The sequence below is a fragment of the Saccoglossus kowalevskii genome, chromosome 18 (assembly GCF_978046115.1).
Source record: "Saccoglossus kowalevskii chromosome 18, keSacKowa6.1, whole genome shotgun sequence".
Classification (NCBI taxonomy): Eukaryota; Metazoa; Hemichordata; class Enteropneusta; family Harrimaniidae; genus Saccoglossus; species Saccoglossus kowalevskii.
This window is the reverse complement of record NC_140658.1, coordinates 26196591-26223075: the sequence shown is the minus strand read 5'-3', so window position 1 is coordinate 26223075 and position 26485 is coordinate 26196591. Positions and strand designations below refer to the sequence as shown.

Here is a 26485-nt window from a genome sequence, read left to right as displayed (position 1 = left end):
TACTCATTACCACATAATTGGCTTTGACCTAATTCTTACTTTCCCTGTAGTTTTAACTGAAGTTCACACACACTAACCATAACACTAATTAACTGTCACTCTCACCAACTGATAGTGGGTTCTCAAATATCAATGAACACCAGCTGGTATACATATACTCACATGTACTAGCTATCGTACCCTACTCTTAATCGTATGAAATCATTAAGGTCTAATTATTTCAATCGGTTACACCATCAACTGGTCGCGTTCGTTTAGAATTTAAATATATACAGGATCGAGCAGGTCAAGTGAGCATAATCGTGGTAGATGCAAATGACAGACGTTTTGGGAAGGGGGAACGTTTCTCGGCAACTGAAATATATGCATACCATGCACATATATTAGTGATATAGGTTCACTGAAAATCAATTTGAATTTACGTAAACTCTCAGATACGTCTCCGTCCCTGCAGGTTTATTTTCTGAACGAACCTCTCTACATAGGCGCGGAATATCCGAGTACAAGTAGTATCGCCCGACCCCTTGGTCAACCACTATACAATTTAATAATGCTTTAATGTGTTTTATGTTTGCCAATAAATACCATGATTGCACTGAGAAGTAAGCGACTCTTATAGTTATAACGCGGGACGTGAGATTATGATAATCACACTAAACACTGACATGCGCATACAATGTATCCTGCGACTTTTGAAGAAGTTCACCCTGTTATAGAAAATATCCCCACCATTAACACAAACAGCTAAGAGCTTTATCATGCTGGACACTTTGAAGACCATTATTACTCTCGTCTGTATGCCTTATCAACTCCTTGGTATCAGAGGTAAGATTTGTACGCTCTGTTAGGGTAACCAGTGCGATGATAACAGTGCCATATTTGATTAAGAAAGGTAGGGTAATTTCATAGTAGCAATATATTAGTCAACGTAACTGTATATGTGTATGTGTTCTTAAAACTCGGCGTTCTATCTACGAACACTCAAGTGAACTCATTTAAAAACAATATTTCTTCTATACTATGGTTGTGTTGTGCGCACACTATTAAGAAGTCAAGACATGCGTCACACCCAGTCATTATCTCATTTGACTGGACCATCATGGACGTCGACAAATAAGATTTGTTCCTTGGCACGTAATCTCGGTCGAGTTTTACAGCGCAATAACCTACACTCGAACCGTCATGACGTCAGCAAAACTTTGCCAGGTTAATAAAGTTTCATAAAGTGCTTCGTTTATGTTCTAAGGTTAACATTCTAACTATAAATAAAAGTAAATTTTGATACGCATTTAAAAATCTGATTTCAGTATGTAAATGTATTGTGAATCAGTCTTGAGTGTTTATCACCAATGCACACATGTTCCGCTTCACATACATTAATTACAATTCCTGAACTCTGACCTGTATGTGAACATGTTTACAGAGGGGAAGTCCAAAGGAAATATTGTGCGATAATACTTCAACAACGATTGTGTCAACACAGGCTTGTATATCATCGTAAATAATGGTATTTATTTGTTACACTTCTGTGTGAAGATCAACGTTTCGAATGTAACTCGACTGTAAATATCAAAACATAAGCATTCCATTGTTACTAGTGTGTGCGATTCTGACATTTAAATTCCAAGGTAGTGCAGTGGAACTTGTTCAGCGAATAAAAATAGAACGTATGGTCAAATTGTGGCTTATGTACTGGGGAAACATAATAAAGGAACGAATTTACCCTGTACCTGTAGCTTCAGTGACGCAGTCAGATTTTAAAATTTACTTGCCATTCCCATCGTCACGTATCAAATTAAATGACCCATGAACTTTGAGGTTAAGATATTACATTAGTAAAATTGAGGCAATAAACAACCGCCGTAGGCTGGTATACCACGAGATTGTGAACAATACACGGCATAAACGTAAGGATGTGAATGGAGTGTAAAAACTATTTTGGCGGTGTTTGTTGGTCATTATATCATATCAACTTCATTTATGTAATTCCAAGACATGGAACTAACTAAAGCACAAAAAAACACGCACAAATGTGATAAAGCCCCCGAAACGTCATAATTGCAGCCGTGGTAAATTAAACGCAAGCAATGTGACTAGTATACAGTGATTATAGATACATTGAGCGGTGGTGCTAATTTGCATTAGTATTTTGGCGTTCCGGGGTTCTTTTCGAGTAATTTAGTTGACAACAAAGTTGATATATGTAAAATTGTCTTAGTCGGCATAATTACAAATGATACAGATTCAAAATAGTGCCGTACGCGTTTCAAAGGTCGACATAACTTCCAGGTTCACGAGCGTGGCATTGCTGAAAGCAGTGTTGTTTTGACATCGGTATTGTAATTCTAAAAGAAAATAATGTTCTTATTGGTCTCTTTTGAACCAAGAAAAAATGCCCCCACCATACGTTTAGGCCTACCTAAAAACATGAAAACCGGTTGATAGAAAAATGCTCAAGCACAATCAGAACGACATATTCGAGCAATTAAATTACTGGTATGATAAAATGAATATTTTACATTATATATCTTGACCCTCTTCGCCAGTCAAAGTTCATTTATTAGATCGTCGTCGAATATAAAGATGTATACATTGTTGATGAAATCAAACACAACGGCACATGCTTTGACACGTTTCTAGAATGAACATAAACTCGCATGTTGTGAGCTGTTTCCATGCGAAATCGAACGCGATAAGACTGCAAAATCACTTGATGCGACTTGTTACAGTTTTCGCTTATTTATAAAGGTCACTGGTTCAATTAACATTAGTAATCACGCATGCCCAGAACTATATTTTTTGACAGTGACAAAAATAATTATTTTCAATAATTGCATGAAATTGAACTGACAGATACAGGAAATATCAATTTCTGTTCATACTCGAGTAGTAATTTCCCCTGTTCTCGTCATTAACAAAAGTTGTTAGTAAATGTGATAGTATTTATATATCATAAAATGGTTGCTATATTCGTGGGTTTCAGTTCATCTTTGATATTAGAAGTGTCGTATAGTACCGAACATGGGTAAGCATATTACATGCCATACCACATGTATCACGTGTCGTGATCAAATACTTTATATTAACAATGTTTCCACAGATGAGAACGTTCGACTTGTAGGTGGTCGCACTCCATTTGAAGGTCGTGTAGAAGTATTCTATAATGATACATGGAGTGCAATTTGTAGTGATGGGTGGAAATTTATAGACGCGGAGGTCATTTGCAGAAGTTTTGGTAAGTATTATTATCAGAATTTTTGAATACCGTGACTTTTTATGGGCGAGTGATGGCGCACTTTTATTAGAGCTAATTCGGTCCATTTATAACCTAAATTCGATAGTCAAGACAGAAGTTGCATGTCATCAAGAATATATAGGCAGCAGTGTTCTAATTGAGTCGCCAGGCAAGAATAAAGGACCTTCAATTGGTTCTAAAATCTTACAGCACTTTTGTGAAATATTGATCTACCAAACGAAAAGATCGCCGCCTGCCTGCCGAAACATAATTCGTAATATTAGTATCTTTACTGATATGTTTTTATAGGTTTTCCAGGTGCAATGCATATAAAAAGTGCATTTGGTGATGGCCATAGTGTTCTACTGGTTAATATTGGATGTAATGGAAATGAGAGTACAATATTGAATTGTTTATTCTCAGTGATGGATGGATCCCAATGTTCTACTAGTCATGCTGGTGTATACTGTAATTGTGAGTTGTAATTTAATTTAAATATATTTGCAAATTATGTGTTTAGCATTATGATATTAGTGTACACGATGGCAGAGTAGTGATTATATAACTGTCGAACAAAAAGACCTTGATCTTGATTTCAATTCTGGGTGTATTCATTTGGTTTGCGAATTCAGTCGTCACGACGAGAATCATGTTTCAATTTAGAGTTTTAATTAGAGGTTATAAACGGCACGCGAGGGTATTTGGTGGGGGATATAAAACCTCTCAAAGGAAAATTAGCATATTTGGCGGGAAATAATCACCGAGCGCAGCGAGGTGATTATTTAACCCAAATATGCCTTTTATAACCTCACTATAATATAGCAAAAGTTGAATATTTAATGGAAATACGGCATCTTTCCGAAACGAAGTGTGGGAAGGGATGAATAACCACGTTCTGGGGCCTCGTCGTACACTCTTTCAATAGACATCTCTCCGAGACACTTTCGCACAGGCATGTAATTCCAAGAGAAAACGATAACAACAAATTATTATAAAATTGCAAATATTCAAGTTTATTACTTAAAATACATCGTCAATAGATAGAAAAGATTTATACAAATATAAAACAGGGAACATATACACATGAATCGACATTATAAATATCGCGGATTAATACATTAACATTTGTTAAGAGTGGTAAGTTTGAACATGGCGGTTTGAAATTTTTCAAGTTGGCGTTTTCGAGGATTTTAGTTTCGTTTTGGAGAAATATAATTGCTAGTATACACATATACAGAGCCTCCGAAATTGCAGCTTTTGAACAGGTTTTCTGTGGCGACTGAGCTTGAGCATACCGTTTCACTTGTGGAGATATTTCTCTGACACTGTACTTGAGCCATGCCCGATGTTGGCGGCCGAACGACGCTACAACTGGGGGCCATCGGATGGTCATTTTTACCACACTCAGCGAACGGTAGGAACACTAACTTTTGACATTAAAATGTCACTACACTGGCGTTTTTGTTCACTAGAACTGTCGCGATAGTATCCTGATACTCCCTTCATTCCGATGGCAATTAAATTCATGATTATTCGTGTTGATATTCCAGCGTCGTTCTATGATTTTATAGCGGTTGCTCTCACACAGTGGTTAGTGTATAGCATGCACAACTCTGCCTGCCGCTGATATTTTTTTCACCATTTCCCCCCAAAGTATTGTGACCCAAAGGAGCGTATGTATACCAAGTTGTTTCCCTACCTGTAAAGTTATTAATAGGCCGCTGGAAAAAAAAAGCCATATTGCTTGGGTGAAGCTTTACTTGCATAATTTAGAATGGCCGTAACAGGACTAAGTGGAAAGTCTGTTTTGTACTTCCGTTTCTCTGATTCAAAGTAATTCTTCAAATCCCCGGGTTGGTTTTTGGCTGCTTCCAAATAGGCCAAAGTGATATAATCCCGTCGTCTGTCATCTTTCTTTAAAACAAAACTCTCTTTGTCTAAATCCCAAAGACCCCCCCCCCCGTCTCTTTCGGCAAAAGAAAAACTCAACATAAAACCACACCAAACGTAAAAGGGACACCGGGTTACAATCGGACAGTGTCCCGCTGGTAAACATTTTACTCATGTCTCCCGCCATAGTCACTTGGGGGCTGAAAATCAATGAATACTCATTTAAAAAAAAATCATCCGCTATACGTGTATAAATAAACAAGATGTGAAACATGGCACCTAGAATAATCGACACCTTGTCGGTTCAAATTTCGATTTCCTTAAAATGCGAAACAAAAAGTTTAGAGGGGATCGGGTGTTGCGTTAATAACCATTGTTCATAATCGCTAACTTTGTTTTATTCAAAACTGCACAAATCCTGCGTTTTCTGGTGATATCCGACGACTTCGTGAACGAAAATGGCCAGCAGCCAGAATCAAGGGGGATTCGCACAAGGAAATACTCGGTGTTACGGCCCGCCTGATTGGCTGAAAATGAGTATGCGCACTTGATTTACCCAGGACTCTGTGCGAATCCCCCTTGATTCTGGCTGCTGGCCATTTTCGTTCATGAAGTCGTCGAACAATATAACGTACAATATTGTACAAATGCAATTTAGAACAGTGAAAGATATTGTCACGGACAGTGAACTGGAGGGAAATGTCGAGTTTTTACAAGGGTGTGGATTAGTTTGCATGATGATATGAAGACATTGCCGCACGCGGGTTTTTGTTCAAGTATGCAGAACACGGCAAAATAAAGTAATGTGATACCGATGTCTGTCTGGATGTCAGTATGACTAGATGTGTTAATCAAATCTTGTTTCACCAATATCTCAAGAACCAATGAGTTGTTTTAGATGCAATTTAATACACAGATACTAAATTATAATTATTTAGAAATTGATTAATTTTTTGTATCTATGTATGCATACTAATTAGGTAATTTGCATTATTCAAGTACATGTACGTTCATTATGGTAGTTGATATCTTAACAGTTTGTTCAATTTGGTTAATCTCTATGTCTAACATTAGTCTGGACTTAATATAAATAAGGTTATTTGGAAATTTGCCTACTAAATTTCGGCAGGATTGATATCCAAAGAAGTTGCTCAAATGAGTTAAAACTTAATGTATAAAGTGTTCAGGCATATTTGCATACTAATTAACTACTTACAGCATATTGTGGTGATATCTTAATAAATGCGCAAATAAATATTGGTACATGCATAATATCTGTGTCGTTGCATGACTGATAACATTTGGTTTCAAACTTCTTTGCATTGATCTGTTATCATTAGCCAATCATTTTTTTAATTTGCATAGTATTTAACTTTTTCAGTCTGTCAAATACGGTCAAATACCGTGCGTGTTACACTGTCTGTGAATATTAATTAACCATTTTAGGGTTTTTTGATTATGTAAATATAAACAACATTTTGGTCAAATTGCTTGAAGAAGTAAAGTAGCATGAGTAATGTTAGTGCAGAAATGAGTGTATGCTAGTTGTTTAGTGAACATGAAAGAATTCACTTCATGCAACACAATTGGAACTATTTCGGGATAATTGGTATCGCTTAAAATGTGCTACTGAGGGTAGTATTGTTCTTAATTTCCTCCTTTCTGATATCAATACAAAACATTAGAAACAAATCTAAAACGAACAAATAAAATATTTTTGTGAAAACAAACCATTACACTAGCACATTTTAAGCGAATCCAATTATCCCGAAATAGTTTCAATTGCGTAGAAATGTATGTTTTCCCTTAAATAAACTGTATACGTATTTGTTTTAGTGAGTTTTTATTTCAATGCTGACATGGGCAAATTCATCATAGCATATACCTGCACATTTTGGATTGCGTTCAGAAAATAACGCAATGTCAGAAAATTACATACTATAATTCGTGTGCTTTGTCAATGACATAGATCCTGGCTACATTGGATGTTTTGCAAATGATGATAATGGTAATCAGCCTTATACCGGCGGCAAATCCGAGAATGTAAAAAGAATTCATAACTGTATAAACCATTGCCAAAGAGGTTTTACATATGCTTCTATTAGAGACATATCTGAATGTCGCTGTGGTGAAGATTTTCCGGGTGATAACAATCCTTTAGTAAGTAATGATCGTTGTGAATCGCCCTGCCAAAGAAAGGAGACTGAAATTTGTGGAGGAACTCATGCCAGCTCAGTGTATTCCTGTACGTATTATGTAATTCAATATTAGTTAACATAAACAAGAAAACTGAATTTAACGTTTTTCGTGGATACTTTATCAACTTTTCGTATCTAAATTGTGTGTATTTATTGGTTTTGTATTACTGTGAAAATTAAGGAGTTAAGATTAGGATGTTAGCGGACATCCAATATACGTAGTGCACGGTCATAATGATTAATACTTGTGTTTTTTCTATCTAGCCACTTTAGGTAGTTGTACTGGTACACTTAACGAAACTAAAGGTTGGCTCTTTTCGCCGAATTTCCCTGGTAGTTACCCCCAAAACAGCGATTGTCAATGGACAGTACAAGTACCTCGTGACTTTGTAATAGAGGTTACGCTGAGAATGCTGCGTCTTAATGATGGTGACCAAGTATCATTTTATAACATCAGTGGACTACCTCAAAATCACCCTGTCATACTAACCAATAACAATAGTACTTTAAACAATAAAGTGATGGAATATATTATTGGTATCACTGTAAACAATACATTATTGTTGACCTTCACATCAGACAGAACTCAGTACTCATTAGGATTTGTGCTGTACTATGAAGGTATTGTTATTAATATTTTATAACATTGTAACTCTAATTATTCTTAAAGTATTTAGTTAGGAGGTTGGGCATTAGTTACGGGGGATGTGAAGCCCCGTATGACCCTCCCACACTACACAAACAATTTCTGATCTTCCCTAATGTTAAACTAGAAAAATGATGGTCCACTCTCAATGATATTGGCATCGACATCCATGTTAATATTTCTGTCAATCACGTTTTGCTAAACAAATTCTCGGGGAATGAGGTATGATGATGATGGTAATGATGCTGATGATGACAGAAAAGCTCACACAACCTACAACACTGGTCGATAGCCAGAAAATTGACATAGAAATGTAGCATTCAAAAATGAAGATATCTAATGCATCAACTCCAACACGTATAGAGTTTGTTATTCAAGTCCGGGGTTTGTTTTGGAACACATAATGAACAGAATTGCTGGCATACGTGCAACTGTTTTTAGAAAGGATACATAGAGCGGAATATTTGTCATGTCATCAACTTCATCAGAAAGTCATTTGATTTACAGAACAAATAATATAATAATTTTTCAAATATCACGAATATTCTTTAAATATGATGGAGATAAGCTAATAATGAAACAATAATGAACCAAAATTACAGCTACATTATACCGGTGCAAAAAATGTCTAAGGTTGAACCTGATTGGATAAAATATTTGCACTTATTTGCAACAATAACAACAACAACAATGTCAACAACAATCTAATGGCAGCGGCAATGACAACAACAACATGGATAGCATTCTTTCATATTCATAATACCTTCTCTTCCATTTCATTCAAGAGGGGCCAAACAGTTATTTAAACACAGATTGACGGACTAATTTAATATCGTTCAATGTTTATTCAACGTTTTTGAGGGGTAAATCGTGTGAAAAGATCAAAATGAGAATGAATTTAACATATTAAGCTTAAAATCTGTAGTACTAGTAATCCCAACTGCGTTTATGTGATGCTTAGAGTGGCGTTCAATTGTTAAGTTACTCAAAACATCGAGGGAATGCTAGCAAACACTTCTTCCCCAAGTCGTTTTCACATTCTTTATTTTAAACCAACATATTCTTCTACTTTGCACACAATGAGTATGTCGGATCAACGAGTCAAGTGCATGTGATAACCTAAGCCTAAACTTTGTCAGTGTACTGTTATATATATTTAATATTGTACTCATTGGAAGATGAAATGTATGTTTCTATTCGATCCACTGTTATAAAATCAATGTGTATTTTTACTACAAAAGTTGAGTTGCTGAATAATGAAAGCTGGTTCTCATATAGTACAAATCTATGTATTGATGATACGAATGTTAGTTTCAATTATTGTGAAACAATATTATTGTAACTGTAATTTAAATGCAAGATTATGATTATGAAGCACATTATCAAGGTCAATGAGAAGAAGTTCATATACTACCGGTAATTTTGATTCATAAATATACTTATAATGCTATAGTAAAAATAACATACACAATCGTAAATCATAAATCACATAAGGAAAATACAGCTTATGAACACATTTCAACTTTAATGAGTATCACAGTGTAAGGCCTGCTTATCGCAATTGAGAGGGCCACGCTCAGAACTCACACTGAATAGGGGATTCTTTCACTGCTAGTATGGAGTAGACAAGACAATAGTACTGGAAATGAAATACACATACACTAAAATATTGAGTTAAAGCTCCTAGCTTTAATACCTCTCAAAATAATTACAAGAAATAAAGCACAGAAAATACAATGAATAAAGTCACTAAAATAGGGGATTGCTTATTAGCGAACGTCTGATTCCAATAACTTGCCTGGATTTCAGGTCCCATTGTACCCACCCTATAAACTATGTTCATTATGTTATTTTGCTTTTATGTCTTATGAGAAACAATACTTTTTTGGTGTGCTCAAGAAAATCATTGCGGTCACCTCAAATTCAAGATGGCGTCCAATATGGTTACTGAATGGTAAATGTACACATATCTGGTTAAATACATATGCTAGAATGTTAGTTTAAATGGCTATACGTATGTTTTATTGACTATATAATCCATATATTTGCATTCAAAGTTGATAGCAATAGTTGATAGCAATATATCCATGCTAACCGCGTCCACACTTACATTTAGATTCTGAAGTACCAATTAGCCATTCTTCAACAATCAGAAGTCAAGAAAAATATACTGATAAAATCGATGGAATCGGAACATCATAAACCCCCATAAGGCAGTCAGACCAGGTGCACGTGAAGTGTAAGCATCAGCTGCTGGTATGTCCCGCCCTGATGTTCCAAAATCATGCCAGCGAAAAATGTCAAAACAAGCTCACTAGACAAACAACCACACCAAGTCACAAGGAAAAACAGTTTTGTATGATATATAATATTGGATAGCGGATCTGTTTTAATGATACATGTATAATATTGCTCACTTCAAATTGACAAATATATACCAGATTGTGTACAAACTATTTGCGCAATGAGCAGTTCATAACTATATGACGGGCCATGTTTTTATAGTTGTTTTTGGTCCCTATACATAGGGTAATATATATATTAATAAACTGCTAAATTTATTTGTCAGATAGAACAAAACAATTTGCAATTAAAAGTTTAAGTGATTTTATTTTGAAATGCACAATATAAAGTATACAATGGGCAATTAAAGATGTCATTACTGTTAACGAATATTTATAATAATTTTGTCTGGCACACACACTAACATATCAAAGTAACACACACGTTTTATTATTACGATCTGAACAGTAACTACTAGTATATGATTCCGCACATTTGTACTTCCATTAGTTATTGGTCTGAATCAGAATCATGGTTATCATAAGCATCTTCATCGTATTGTCAGGACTGCAGATGGGGCTAGTAGAATGTCCATCCAATCAATTTCCAAATTATTGTCTGTAATAGTCCATCTGGTGTTGGTTGTTTTTCCTTCTGTGTAATGCAATTTCTGTAGAGGAATGATTGATAATTGATCCTCTGCACTTTTTTCCTCATTGCAAAACATGGAGTTAATTTCTCTGGATCTGATGTTCCAGATGTCATTAACCTTGGTAGTTGGAATAGGCATGATGCGATTGGTCCTGGCATTGAAGCTTTAAAATACGCAAGTTGCTGCTTCGCGAGATATGAATAGGTCATTACGGAGGATTAAGACTTCTTCCAAGTGATGCAATCGCGCTACAGAATGCGGCATTATTATGCAGCAATCAAGCAAAACCTGTTTTCACTAGACCATTGAAGGCACTCGTGGTGTCACATCTAGTAAATGGGTGAGCCCCTATCAAACCTTTAGGTGCCATTTCTCCTAGTTTCACTCCTATAGCTGTGATATTGATATAACGTGTTTTACCCTGTACCATATCAACACACATTCAGCTGACCGAGCACCATGACATCAGTGTTAGAGGAGCGAATGATGATAACATCTGGTTCTGAAGTTTGATGGGATGCATAGTGTGATGAAGGATGAGCCAATCCCAATTCCGGAATGTCATTGCATTCTATTTGGTGCACAGACACACTGAATTCATAGTATTTGTTCCCAGAAACTGTGTCAATTAATGACTCTTTAGATCTCGAAGGGCCTTTTTAAAATGTTTATCCACTTTTTGGTGTGCACTGCTAATCACGGTGACAAATAAAGCCATGAAGGCGCGACAATATCATATACATTTTTATCGGATATTTATCGTCTAATATAATCTAATGAAATGTTGGCAGAGATGTCTAACTTAGACATTTTAAGACATTATTAGACCATAATATCGATATAATCGATAATATCGGAGAAAAACGTACTGTCCCAACAGATGCCCAGACAGACCTGTCTAACTTAGACATTTTTAGACGATATTATCGGATAACGTTATAAAGTACAATGCCGCATGTTCCTCGACAAAGCTGCCTTCTACTGATTGAGTTCGAATTTCTCATTCAGGATTTTTTATTGATATTTCTGGACATGTGTCAGTCACTCAATATATATATGCTGTACAGCTAATGGGAACCTATCTCATTATCAACCTTAGCACAGTTTATGCCAAGTCACCGAATGTGGCATTGCTATTTACTTTCAGTTCGTGAATAAGTGCCATGGTACACCCAAATGGTTCATCAGTTATATACATAAAATGCAGTTTGCAACATCTTGCATCTCTTGGTCGCCATCTTGGACGCCGTCTTGAATTTGAAGGTCACCGCAATATTTTGTTTTGAGCACACCAACAAATTAATGTATCTCATACCGTAGAGGTACAAATAAACACAGTGAACTTAGTTTGTAGGCCGGGTACAATTGGAGTGCCTATTATGTGGGATCAGACCTTTGCTTATTAGGGAAGTGTGCATTAGTGATAACTCACTGTTTCAGGATGTATTAATGGACGACAGTCAATGGCTTCTGCAACACAACACAGAAGAAATACAGGAGTCTTGCTTGCAGAGGAACGCTGGTATTCTGGAGGGCACCGCTGAAAGCAGGAGATCGCAGAGCAGTTCATACAAGTCTCACAGAATGATGGTTGTTGATGATGGTTCTGTATCACTAGTCGAACAATATCGTAGCAGAACACACAGGAAAGCAAGTTGAAGTGACGGATACCAAGTTGAAATGATCAACCCAAAACTGTCCTGAGGCAGTAACACCACCTGGGTTTCCACATGAGCCAATCAGAATGTAATCTTGCTAGCAGTTGTGTCACGTGGGCAACTCAGTAGAACATAAACATCCTTTGTTTTTCAGATAACAGCAAACCTGGTAGATTCCAATTTTTTTCCAAAGTTGTAAACACCCTTTGTTATGTAAATTACAAGCACACCTGTTAGAACCCACTGTCCTTCCAGAGTTGAATACAAGTATGACCTGTCAATCACCTTTATGACAGTTATCACAATGCACACCGTTTCTTCACATGCACACTTCCATTTGCAGGGTTTGAGATAATATGGCCAAAACATGAAATAAAGGATGCTAACAATGAGGTGTTTTCAAATTAGTGAGCACATCCTGTTCCACGGGTGGGCTAACTAAATGAATAAAGGGGGTTATCTATAATGCTACTAATACCAACTAGCTGTTTGAATAAGAGGCGTTTTTTGACTGTTTGTAGGATGTTGATATTTGTAAACCATTATGTTGTTTAATACATCCATTCACTTATAACTGTCTTTAATAAATGTAAGCACTCCCAAAATTGCACCAGAAAAAAGTGGCCGTCCCCAAAACCCACTGCCTCAGTGTCTCACTGGTAATTTAAATCAGATATAAGACCTTGCTAGAGAAAATGGACCATGGGTGATACTTTCTGATCGCTAAAGTTGTTTGTCCTCTATGTACGACCAAAGAAGCGGGCTTTGCCTATGTACTACGCCCTATACTAGATGTGTATGTTCTTTCGCTACTATGAGAAGGGGTGTTATACATTACTGAAGAAGACTAATGTTGTCATATTCCTTCAGAACTGAAATTCTAGTATATTTTCACGGCCGTAGTCATGATAGCACCATATGTACCAGTTTATTGTGCGTTTACTGATTAGTTGACATCCCCCGTTATGTACAATTTTAATGTCAGAAATATGAACATTCTTTATCAATCAAACAGCTATATTAAACATTATATAATTGTAATAATCAAGCAACATGTAACGGTGTAGGCTTTTTAATCCTCGTGGTAATTTATGTTTCGGAGAAACAACAAAATACTTAAACTAAATACACATTTTTGATCTGTAAATGTCTTTGCAACCGCAATTTAATATACACACTATATTTACGTTCCTCTGCAGCTTTCCAGAAATACCTATGTGATAATGATCCGTGCCAAAATGGTGCAAATTGCACGGGCAGTCTGCAACAATTTGTCTGCCACTGTTCAGAAGGATGGGAAGGTACTACCTGTGAAGATAGAGTGAACCCATGTCAAAGTAACCCTTGTGTAAATGATGGGACATGTCAATGGAGTGATGGTGATATATCATACCACTGTGATTGCCAAAATGACAAAACGGGACAGCATTGTGAAATGTGTCATTTCATATGAATCCTAATTTGACTCATCAATCGAAACAATTATTTATTTATTTGATTACATGCATAATAGTGAATTAAATGACAGCTGTAATATGCATGGCGTGAAATACAATATACATGTTACAAGCTTAAATTGTAATTTCCAATTGTTATAGTAGAACTACGAGGTCGCTATATCTTTAATTAAGAGGGAGTTTTTAAAGCCTCAGTTTAAAGCCTCAGTTTGTTAATTATCGATATTGACAGCGAATTTGGCGAGGTATACGGGATTTTCCTGCATCCCTTCTGAGGGCTGTGTGTCAAGTCCTATGTATTTTACTTCTTAATGGGTTTCTGTATGAATATAACATTCTATATTATGTTGATTCAGCCAAGCCAGCATCTACAAGTACAGCCAGCACCAACACTGCCACTCCTGGACATGAAAAGACCGGAAATGAAGAGAATTTAAAATCCATTGGTAAGTTGTGAACAATACTATGAATTTATGATTAAGCTATTCACACATTTCAGCATGTTTAGTTTTTCATCATCGACGTAACAGCGTATATCAAATTTATACTATATATATTATATTAAGTATTCTGTTATTGGTCATGTTAAAATTTAGTATATATGCGACGCATACATGAATCTGGCACCCTAACAATTAAAAATTCCTGTTTATATTTTACTAAAATTCTAGGAGGCGTGGTCGGAGGAGGGTTTGCTGTAACAGTAGTCATAGCGATTGTGATTGTTGCAATTGTGCTGGTGCTTCGACTAAAAAAGTAAGTTACATTGAACACATCAAATGCTGATTGCTATGAATTATTGACATGTTAGTTTCTTCTCGACGTGTTTAGAGTATAAGACATACTGCATGTACGATTACCTGTATAGATCATATATAATATGTGTAATGCAAATTTAATTTTAGGTACAATTCTCATCCCGCAAAATCTGGACATACTTCCGTAGAAAACGCACCATACGACGAAGTGTTGGATATTCAAATGAATGAAGAAGAAGTCTACTATTCTAAAATAGAAATAGTCGGAGTAGATGCAAGTGATAACCATGACATAAATTACAGTACACATGAATGTAAAGAAACCATTGCTCACTGTATCCAAATGATTGAAAACAAGAAGACCAAGCACCAAACTAAAGGAGATGAGAAACACTGTGACACACATATTGATAACGAGAAGGTTATTGATAACAATGATTATCAATCGATAAATGATAAAACACAACACTACAATACGGTAGAAGGATTCGTAGAAAACAGCATTTACGATTCAGGAGAGGTTATACTGAGAACAACTCATGTAAATACTGACGAAGAAGGATTCAAAGACAACGATATCTACGAATATGGAGACGAACAAGAGGACATAACATCTGGCTGCATCGAAGGCAAAGAAGACACAAGTTCCACGATTCATGTAAAGAATGGCTCAGTCAACGTGAGAACTACTGCCATCCGATAAATGATACAGAAGGTTTTGTTGATAATATTACATATGAATCAGTAGATGATATATTGATCGTAAGCGACCACGTAGATGAAGACAACGATGCCAACATTTACAATGTCGTAGACGATACCTCATAGGAGACTAGTTTTTTTTTAACTCTAAGTATGTTGTAAGGGATGTGAAAAAGACTGGTGCACGTGCATGTGTACACTTACAAATTTGTGTGAACAATTCATACAGTTTAGAATTATTCCAAAGTTATTTTTATCTTTTATTTATTATTCGTTACTCACGTATAATCATATTTAATTCAATCATTTCTGATTTGGAAAATAAGACAAGTTTGTGTACATTGTCGTTCTTTGTCATGCCCAGGGTGGAAATTTTATCTATGAGGATTAGAAGATTTCCAACACAGTGCTCTATCGGTTTATTATCCAAGATACAAACATCTACTATTACTGTATTCACCCCTTCTCTATGGTAATGAGGCTATGTGTAAAAATATGCAACCACTGAGAAGGCGTATGATGCCGATTCATCGTCAATATATTATTACATAGCTTCTGGATATATTGCCTCGCGCAATGGATATTTTAAAACGTCATACTGTTATTAATCAAGACTGGTGATACCAATTGATACCAACTATGGCCATATTGTAATACTAACTATTAATGAAATGTATTAATATTTATATCATATATTCAATAAATAATTATATCAAATATGTTGAGAAATGTTAGATTTGATGATGTTTTGAATATTAAAATTTTGCGATTGTTTATCCCTCTCTTACTGCCAATTACAACGAATGTGCTGGGGTGATACTATGAACAAAGGGAAGCGATGAAACTCGTGCACTACTGTGTAAAATCTTCCCGCACCCCTTAAAACATTCACCGAGAAATATTGACGTAGCAAATTACGCCATACCGTTGTTCGTTGTACGATATTCATTTACAAGATGATAATTTTGACATTGTCTGGATTTAGTGTTTTACTACCCTGTGCAATAACAAGTTGTTTTGATTATCTGTTCGCATAGTGGGTTGAATGTTCACAAGTGTGTAAACAGATCATGGAACTCCATAATTTTACGGACATTTTCCTGGTTTCATGACCTCGCACTGACCTTTGTATACAATATCTATGTACCCAGCTTTCAGGTGCTTGGTGCTGTCATACTCCAATTTTCATTATAATCGGCAAGTACACGGTACATCAAAAAGTGGCACAGCGACTATGTTAGCATTTGTATTTGGTCAAGACTGGCATACAGAAGTCCCGGTCAGTAGATGGGAAATCACATATACACTCATACATACATGACAGTTTTACTAATTATGGCTTCGCATTAGGAATGTTTTGTACATGGAGTAGAGGACAGTTCATCGTGATACAAGTTATGGTGCAATAGCCATATGCCATCAACTGATTGCGTTCGTGTAGAATTTAAATATAGACAGTATCGAGCACGTCTCGTGATATATCGTCTGAGCATAATCGTAGTAGATTCAAATGGAAGAAGTTTTAAAAGGGGAAACGTTTCTAGTCAACTGTAATATATAGATACCATGCACATATATTCATAATATATGTTCTCTGAATACAGACATTAATTATGGAATTCGAGTTTACGTAATCTAAGACATTTCTCCATCCCTGCAGTTTATTTCCTGAATGAACACCCACCCCAACACTGGCGCGCGGTATCCGGGTACAAGTAGTATCGCACGCACCCTTGGTCAAACACTATAAAATTTATGAACGCCTTCATGTGTATCATGTTAGCAAATACATACCATGATTGCACTTAGAAGTAAGTTATAACGCGGGACTTAGGTTACATGTGAGATTATGATAATCACCCTAATCCTTGACATGCGCATATAATGTATCCTGCTACGTTTGAAGAACTCTACACAGTTTAACCTGTTAAAAACTATCCGCGTCAGTCACCAAAGAGCAGCTTTATCATGCTGGACACATTGAAGACCATTATTACTCTCGTATGTTTGCCTTATCAACTCCTTGGTATCAGAGGTAAGATTTCAACGTATTGTTTGGGTAATCAGGGCGACGATAACAGACTGGGTGCCCTATTTGATTAAGGAAGATAGGGTCAGTTAATTATTTAAAAGTAGCAATATACTATTTAACGTAACTGTATATTATGTATTTTCTCAGAGGAAGGGTTTAAAACACGGCGTTCTATCTACGCACACTTCAATGAACACGTTTACAAAATGTTTTCTATATTAGCATTGTGTTATGCGCACACTATTAATAAGTCAAGACATGTGTCACACCCAGTCCCTAACCCATTTACTGGACCATCATGGAGGCCGACAAAGATGTTTTGTTCAGTGGCACGTAATTTCGGTCGAGTTTTACAGCGCAATAACCTACACACGAAATACTATGACGTCAGCAAAACTTTGCCGTCAGGTTAATAGAGTTTCACAAAAAGCTTCGTTTATATCCCAAAGTTAACTAACGTTCCAACAAAAATTAAATTAAATTTTGATACGCATTTAAAAATCTGATTTCTGTATGTAAATGTGTTGTATATCAGTTAGAATGTACATAAAGGTTGGGGTGTATATTACCAATGCAACACAGGTACCGCTTCACATATCATAAAATACAAATGCCTGAACTCTGACCTGTATGTGAACATGTTTACTGAAGGGGTCCACAGGAAATAGTGTGCGATACTACTTCAACAAAGATAGTGTCAACACAGGCTTGTACATCATAATAAATAATGGTATTTATTTGTTACACTTCTGTTTCAGCGTTTCGAATGTAACGCCACTGTAAATATCAAAACATAATCATTCCATTGTTATCAGTGTGTGGGATTCTGGTATTCAGGTGAGAAAGTTCGACTTGTAGAGGGTCGCACTCCATTTGAAGGTCGTGTAGAAGTATTCTATAATGATACATGGAGTGCAATTTTTAGCGATGGTGGGATTTTATGGACGCCGAGGTCGCGTGCAGAAATTTGGGTAAGTTGAATTGTCACATGGTCAACTCCAAAGAACGATGGGTACAGACTTTAGTGATCAATTCATATTATTTGAATACCCTATTTGTCCGATACTCCGCTCTGTATGGTAATTCGGAAGAAGAATTATTTTTTATATCATAACTGAAAACATCCAAGGCGATCATTTAACACATTATTATAAAGTATTAAACACGTTTAAGCGGTACCATGTTTCAAAGAAACAACAAAAAGTAGAGAAGTAAACTAATCATTGATTTTACCGATTCACACTTGTCACAATCGTACATCATATTCTTGAATATGCGTCATCAACCTCACACAAAAAACATTGGCGCTAGAAAAAATTGAATGTTTTTGACTCAAAACAAATTGATAGACTTTTTGCGACCAAAAGATCGTCCCACCTGCCGAATCATAAATCAAAATAATAATAATAGTGTCTTCACTGATATTCCTTCTATAGGTTTTCCAGGTGCAATGCATATAAATAGTGCATTTGATGATGGCCATAATGTTCTACTGGTTAATATTGGATGTAATGAAAATGAAAGTGCAATATTGAATTGCTTATTCTCAATGATGGATGAATCACAATGTTCTACTGGTCATGCTGGTGTATATTGTAATTGTGAGTTGTAATTTAATTTAAATATAAGTATGGGGTTAGCATTATTATAGTATCAATTAGTTTACACGATGGTAGGGTAGTGGTTATATGTCTGTCGAACAAGAAAAGAAAGCTTGACTTTGACTTTCAATTTTGGTTGTATTCATTTGTTTTGCAAATTTAGTCGTCAAAACAAGAACCATATTGGCACTTTAGAGTTATAATGTGGGTAAAACAATTGTTCTTGAACTTACTCATGTTACATAAACGCACAGAGAATAGTAGATATTTGTTTTCACACGTCCAATGTTAAACATGTTTTATTCACGAACATTACTATTCGGACAATATAACAAGTGCAATTTTGAACAATCAATGATGTTGCCACGGACATTGAACTAGAGAGAAATGTCGAGCTTTTACAAGGGTATATATATTGGTATACATGGTGATGTGAAGAAAGTTTGGCACATATTTGTTTTGTTTTTTGCAACATAAAGTAATGTGATACCGTTGTCTGTTTGTCTGGATGAGTATATGTGTTGGTTAAATCGTCTTTCCCCAATATCTTAAGAACAACTGTGTTGTTTGGGATGCAGATACTAAATAATTGATTAATATTGTGTAACTATACATGCATACTAATTAAAACGATTGCATAATTCATGTACGTTCACTATGGTAGTTGATATCTTATATCTATCTAACTACTTACAGCATATTATGTCGATATATTAATAAATGCGCAAAACAATATTAGTACATGCATACTATCTGTGTAGTTGCATCACTGGTAACATTTGGTTTCAAACTTCTTTGTGTTGATGATTATCTGTTATCATTAGCCTGTCAATTGTTTAATGTGCATAGTAATTAACTTTTCAGTCTGTTTATTATAATGTCATAATGTCGATTTTTTTCAAATGGCCAAATATCGTGCATGTTACACTGTCTATGAATACTAATTAACCATTTTTTTGTGTTTTTATTTTGTAAATTCAAACAACAGTTCAAGTAAAGTAACATAAGCAATGTCAGTGCAGAAACGATTGTATGTTAGTTGTTTAGTGAACATCAAGGAATTCACTTCACGTGTATAATATATGTTTTCCCTAAAATAAACTATATATGTATTTGTTTTAGTGAGTTTGTTATTTTAAAGCCGACATGGGCGAATTCATCATTGCATATACCTGGACATTTTGTATTGCATTCAGGAAATGACGCAATGTAAGAAAATGACATACTCTAATTCGTGTGCTTTGTCAATGTCATAGATCCTGGCTTCATTGGATGTTTTGCAAATGATGATCAGCCTTATATCGGTGGCGAATTCGAGAATGTAAAAAGACTTCATAACTGTATCAACCATTGCCGGAAAGATTTCACATATGCTTCTATTAGAGACAGATCTGAATGTCGCTGTGGTGAAGAATTTCCGGATGATAACAATTCTTTAGTACATAATGATCGTTGTGATTTGCCCTGTCAGAAAAAGGTGACTGAAATGTGTGGAGGAACTCATGCTAGCTCAGTGTATTCCAGTACGTATTATGTAAATCAATATCAGCTAACACATATATAATATTTACAATAGCCGTCGTCTTTGTGTTATAGACCTTTATTGGTTTTATATTGCTGATAAAATAATGTAAATGTGAGGGTAAAATGTTAGTGGACACACAACATGATGATTAATTCTTGTGTTTTCTCTCTTGTACTGGTACTCTTAACGAAACTAAAGGTTGGCTGTTTTCGCCGAATTTCCCTGGTAATTACCTCAAAAACAGAAATTGTCGATGGATAGTGAAAGTACCTCGTGACTTCGTAATAGAGGTTACACTGAGAATGCTACGTCTTAAAAATAGCGATCAAGTATCATTTTATAACATCAGTGGACTACCACAAAATCACCCTGTCATACTACCCAATGACAATAGTACATTAAACAATAGAGTGATGGAATATGTTATTGGTACCACTGTAAACAATACATTATTACTGACCTTCACATCAGACAACAAAGATAACTCATTGGGATTTGTGCTGCACTATGGAGGTATTGTCATTAATATTTTATAACATTCTAATTATCAAGTTAAGTAGGAGGTTGGACGGAGATTTAAAGCAGATCATCGAAATTGTATGACCCTCTCGCACAATAGGAAATTTCCTACCATTTCCAATGTTAAAATTTGTTTCAGTACTGACCATGAGCTACGTTTTTATTAATGTCATGCATAATCTTTAAAAGCCATAGCAAAATTACCACTGTCTGTTAAATTAGCTCAAGTTCATGAACAGCAAACATAATCAGAATAATTTGTGTTATGTTGCCAAAAAGGAAAGAAATCAGCTACGCACAATATCCTTTGTTAACCCAATGAGGGAGATAAGCTAACAATAAAACAATAATAAAACGAACTTACAGGTACATTATACCGATGCAAAATATGTCTAAGGTTGAAATTGATTGCATAAAATGTTTACACTTATTTGCAAATATCTAATGACAGGGGCAATGACAACAGCTTGAATTGATAGAATTCTTTCTTATTCATGATACCTTCTCTTCAATTTCCTTCAAGAAAGACAAAACCGTTATTTGAGCGGGGAGCAACTTAATATCGTCCAACGCGTCAAAAAATACATTTTCTCACCATACTTATTCGACTTTTATGATGGGAAAATCGTGTGATCAAAATGAAAAGTAATGCAACGTGTTCTGGGATGTTGACAACAATTAAATAAGTTGACATTATATAAATTATAACCATGCTGAATTTAATATTGTAATCATTGGACGATGACAGTGAGAAAATGGTTAGTTTCTATTTTATATTGTTTTGTTATATCAGAATTGAGTTGCTGAATATTGAATTCAGATTCGCATATAATGTATTGTCTATTCACAAACACACTTATTGATGCTACGAACTTTAATTAGTGTGAAACACAATATTATTGCAGCTGCAATTGCCTTGTTACTTCCAGGAAGAACAAGATTATATCCTACACAGTGAAGCACATTGTCCAAGTCAATGAGAAGAAGTTGATATACTTTTTGTAACATTAAATACACTTAAAATTCTCTATATACACAAATGCAAATCATGACACAAAAAATGCATAGGGGAAATACATCTTACGGACAGATTGCAACTGCAACCAGAAATGAAGGTGAATAATCAGCTGTTTCCTTTTCCACATGTAGACTGGCTATGTGATGCGCATAAACAAGTTCAAAAAAATGCATTCGTTGACTGTTTAAGGACTGTTGATATTTGTAAACAATTTTAAATTAAATGCCCCCCCCCCCTTATTACTATCGTTAAACATTGCTTTTTCTAAAATTGCGCCAGAAAAGGATGACCCTCCCACAGAGCAACCTCCCAAACCTGGTAATTAGCGTATAGTTCCTTGTATACAACAAGTGAGAGTACTTGCTATCAGATATAAGACCTATCTGGCAACAAGCATAGCATATATCATGGGTAATATTTCCTGGGCTAAAGCTGTTTGTCTTCTGCGTTCAGCCATATGTACAACGCCCTATACTAGATGTGTATGTCCTTTTGCTACAATCAGAAATACATTTATTTTGTATTTTAAGTTTTCCACTTAAACTTGAGGTTGTTTTGTGTAAACGGACATTCTAGTACATTTTCTTGGATGTGGTTATAACACAATAGGAGCAACATTCAAATACATTCAAATTTCCATAAAGCAACGAAGCATCAGGAGAAAAACATAATGTTAGTAGTTATTTATTTATTTATTTCATACTTGTAGTAATGTTTGTATTGTGAGAACAACATAATACTAATCCTAATCAACATTTTCAACCTGCAAATTTGTTTAAAACTATTTCAATATCTATATTATATTCACGATTCTCTGCAGCTTTCCAGCTATATCCATGTGCCGAAATGCTGCAAATTGCACGGATAGTCTGAAACAATTTATCTGTCACTGTTCAGAAGGATGGGAAGGTACTACGTGTGAAGATAGAGTAAACCCATGTCAAAGTAACCCTTGTGTAAATAATGGGAAATGTCAATGGAGTGATGGTGATATATCATACCACTGTGATTGCCCGGATGACAGAATGGGACAGCATTGTGACACCGGTATGTTGAAACTCGTATGTAGTTTTTAGCCATTACCAAATTATGCAATAGAAAATACTGGACCTGGCTTCAACTTTACTAAGAACGCATTGACAATGATTATCCCTGAAATTCGAATTTAAGTTATCTATACACCTTCTCATAAGCAAGCAGAGTGTGTTCACTACAATAATGTGTTAGTCGCTAAACGGTGCAACTTTAAGATTTATGGTATTTAAGGAGTTTTGCCGGCAATATAACTTCAATATCCAACATAGCTGAAAATACTACTTTATTTTCCTAATGTATAGAAACTATATTGCCAAGAGGGCAATAGCATGTGTCTATTTCCCTGAGGGATTTTGAGTCGACCATCAAATCAGTTATGTGACAACCGACATATGAAGCCGGCAATTTATCAGTCCATATTTGTCCCAATGTTCTTCCTTGTACATTTTTTTTCTCGTGTTGGTAACGGTCAATATATATATTGATGTTCCCATTCTAAACTATGTAATGAATTTGCGTAAAAGTGAATGCATGTAGCAAATACAGTTATTTCGCCGACACTATGTCATTATACATCATTTTACTTAGATGCATCCTTGTCACCATCCAGTCCGATATCATTATCGACAGTAATTCTAACGCCCAGTAGTGAAAACAACAAAAATTTTGGGTCGTCAATATTTATTGGTAAGTTATGCATGATAGTAGACGTTTATGCAAATATATAATTTCAATTTTTGAATTTATTGTATGATACAAACGTGTTAAATACATTGTAAGAGCATTGGTATGTGTAAATGCATTCAATGAGTAATCTACGAATTACATGGTATTCTATATGCACGTCAATCAATACACATACAATCATATACTTAATTTATAGGACTCACCGGTGGAGGGATTGCTATAGTTATGGTGTCAATAATTATTGCGGTTTCAGTTGTGGTAATTCTCCGAAAGAAAAAGTAAGTAATTTAACACAAAATATATAAGATAGTGTGTTCTAAGACCTAATTTTGCCCTTCTTGTCATTCCAAAAAGGTGACAACTTGCTCAGATTATTATATTATTAAAAACCCAGTCTGCAATACAAATGTTATCAGTATGTAGTGAGACTACACTCTTAGTGTTGTGCTTTCAGGACAGAATCGAACTCAACACAGTCATCACCAACTTTGGACAAGAATGCCGACTACGAGGGGATCGATATTAACACGATTGATGATGCAAGCTACACCAAACTTAATATAATTGGTCTGGAAAGCAATAGCTATGAAGAAGTATACAGTATCAGAACTCAGTCGTCAATGAAAGACACTATAAACAATGATGATGAAGTCATAAAATCCAATACAAAGAGCAATAGGATATGAACACTAGTACTATGCAAGATATTAACCCTGCGTGGGGCATTATGGGTAATGTTTGTCTTGTAGATGGTACACCAAATGACAAATGACCAAAATGGGGATTATTGAGAAAAGTGTGTACTAGTTTCTAAATTTACTATAATGAAAATGATAATCTCTATATAATGACCTTTTGAAAAATTGTATCATTCGGGTTTGTGTTCTTTCCTTTGTAAAAATAAGAATTGTTTATTGCGTTTTGTTTAGTAATGTGATTGTGATATTTTCAATTATACATTCTTCAAATATTTGTTGTGAGAGTATCAAAATATATTCCAGATGATAATTTTTGAATACCATAATAAGATGGTTTGTGTTACTATGGTAACATGGTAATACTTCTCCTCATACAGTGCAACCTTTTCCGGATTGATGAATTCTGAAACGGGTTAATTTTTAGAATAGAAAGGTGTACTTTGGCGTTGTTAAAATAACTTGTTTAGTGTTCACGATGGGATCTGTAACAATTTCGTATTACGTCTGATAACGGTTCAATTTGATAAAATCACCTAAATTGGCAAATATCAGATACAAGCAATTGATCAAATTCACATTGTAAAAACATATCTGATTAACTGGGGGCAATTTACAAAGGTCTGACGTATTTGCATGTCCACTTAATTCCCCAACCACAACAAAATGTATTGAATTCGAGATGTATTCCAGCTGTTTTCAAAAAACAATGCTTAGAACATACACTATGAATCTTGAATGTTTCCCTTGCGAATGTTCAACGTAACAGTCTCTGTAAATTCTCATAGTGTTTTTCTTTAAGTCGCGCCCTCTAGAGCCTCTGTGACATAAATGGATGACTCGCAAACATCAATATCGGTTTGGTCTGTAAATCACTGAAGATTATGTTTTGAAAAACTTTTAAAAATTTAGATGATTTAGGTGTCTCATGTCTTGTGTGCATGATGTTAATGCAATTAATGAACACCGTTTAACGCACAGACCAGGGCACAGTTCGATCTCGATAGCGATCGAGAATAAATCATCACCGAAGTCGTGGCGACGAAAGCAGATTTATGTGAAGCTATAGAGGTCGCTATATTCAGCAAAAACCGGGCGGGTTGGAGCCGAGGACCAGCGAACTTTATATTGAAACAGGCAAAACAATGCTCGTTTTTCAAGCGTAACACTTATAGATACTTTCCAATGCTGAGCGAAATTAAAATAAAGATCCGTTTAATATAACTCACCAGTGCTGGATGTCTACATTACTTTTGTCTACATGCCTACATTCTGATTAACCCATGCGTAATTCTTTCCCAAAGAAATAATAACTTTTTACAGAACAATTTTCACTAGTTCAGCTCTCCGATGCCGAGGTATAATATTTTCAAGTTTTCAGTATTTTATATTTTATCTATAAGAGTAAATAGTATATCACACAGGGTTATATCTAGCTGTTACATAAATTATAATTCCCTGATTGCACATATAATTTAACCGAACGCAGACCTGAGTTAAATTGGACCAAGTATCATTGTAAACGCGTTGCATATGGTTTACAAGAATATAAATACATATAAATTGTCGGCAATAACATAATCACCGTGGAATAGTATTATTTTGTGATTGGTAAGCTGCCATTTAAATTCAGAATACCTCTCAATATGGGTAAATGTAGTCCCCTCCCATATACACACATTTACATATATCACGGCTCGAAATTAATTATTTAATGTACTGAAACCAACTCCTAAAATACAGAAAAATCAATAAAAAATAATGTGCTGTAGCATTCAGCAGTTTATATGGAAGTGTCAATGATTGGTCTGAATTACAGCATTCCAATGTAAGGAAAATGGTTGGGGTAAATTAAGTACCTTTTTTATTATAATAGAGGAAGTGAACCTAATAT

The 26485-nt window shown here is 35.3% G+C and overlaps 2 protein-coding genes across 2 annotated transcripts; both read left to right on the top strand.

Annotated features, from left to right (window-relative positions):
• The first annotated feature begins 683 nt into the window (after positions 1-683).
• On the top strand, positions 684-15654 carry LOC146731989 (uncharacterized). The gene is made up of 9 exons (XM_085493041.1): positions 684-825; positions 3101-3235; positions 3545-3709; positions 7095-7370; positions 7588-7944; positions 13762-13863; positions 14376-14465; positions 14691-14775; positions 14925-15654. The coding sequence occupies exons 1-9, from the start codon at positions 759-761 to the stop codon at positions 15478-15480; spliced, it is 1833 nt and encodes a 610-aa protein (XP_085349167.1). The 5' UTR covers positions 684-758; the 3' UTR covers positions 15481-15654.
• A 1793-nt stretch (positions 15655-17447) lies between these two features.
• On the top strand, positions 17448-24582 carry LOC146731988 (scavenger receptor cysteine-rich domain-containing protein DMBT1-like). Its single transcript, XM_085493040.1, has 7 exons — positions 17448-17514; positions 18349-18482; positions 20584-20638; positions 20800-21150; positions 23072-23221; positions 24093-24174; positions 24351-24582. Exons 1-7 carry the CDS (start codon positions 17448-17450, stop codon positions 24580-24582), a joined length of 1071 nt encoding a protein of 356 aa, XP_085349166.1.
• The last annotated feature ends 1903 nt before the right edge of the window (positions 24583-26485 follow it).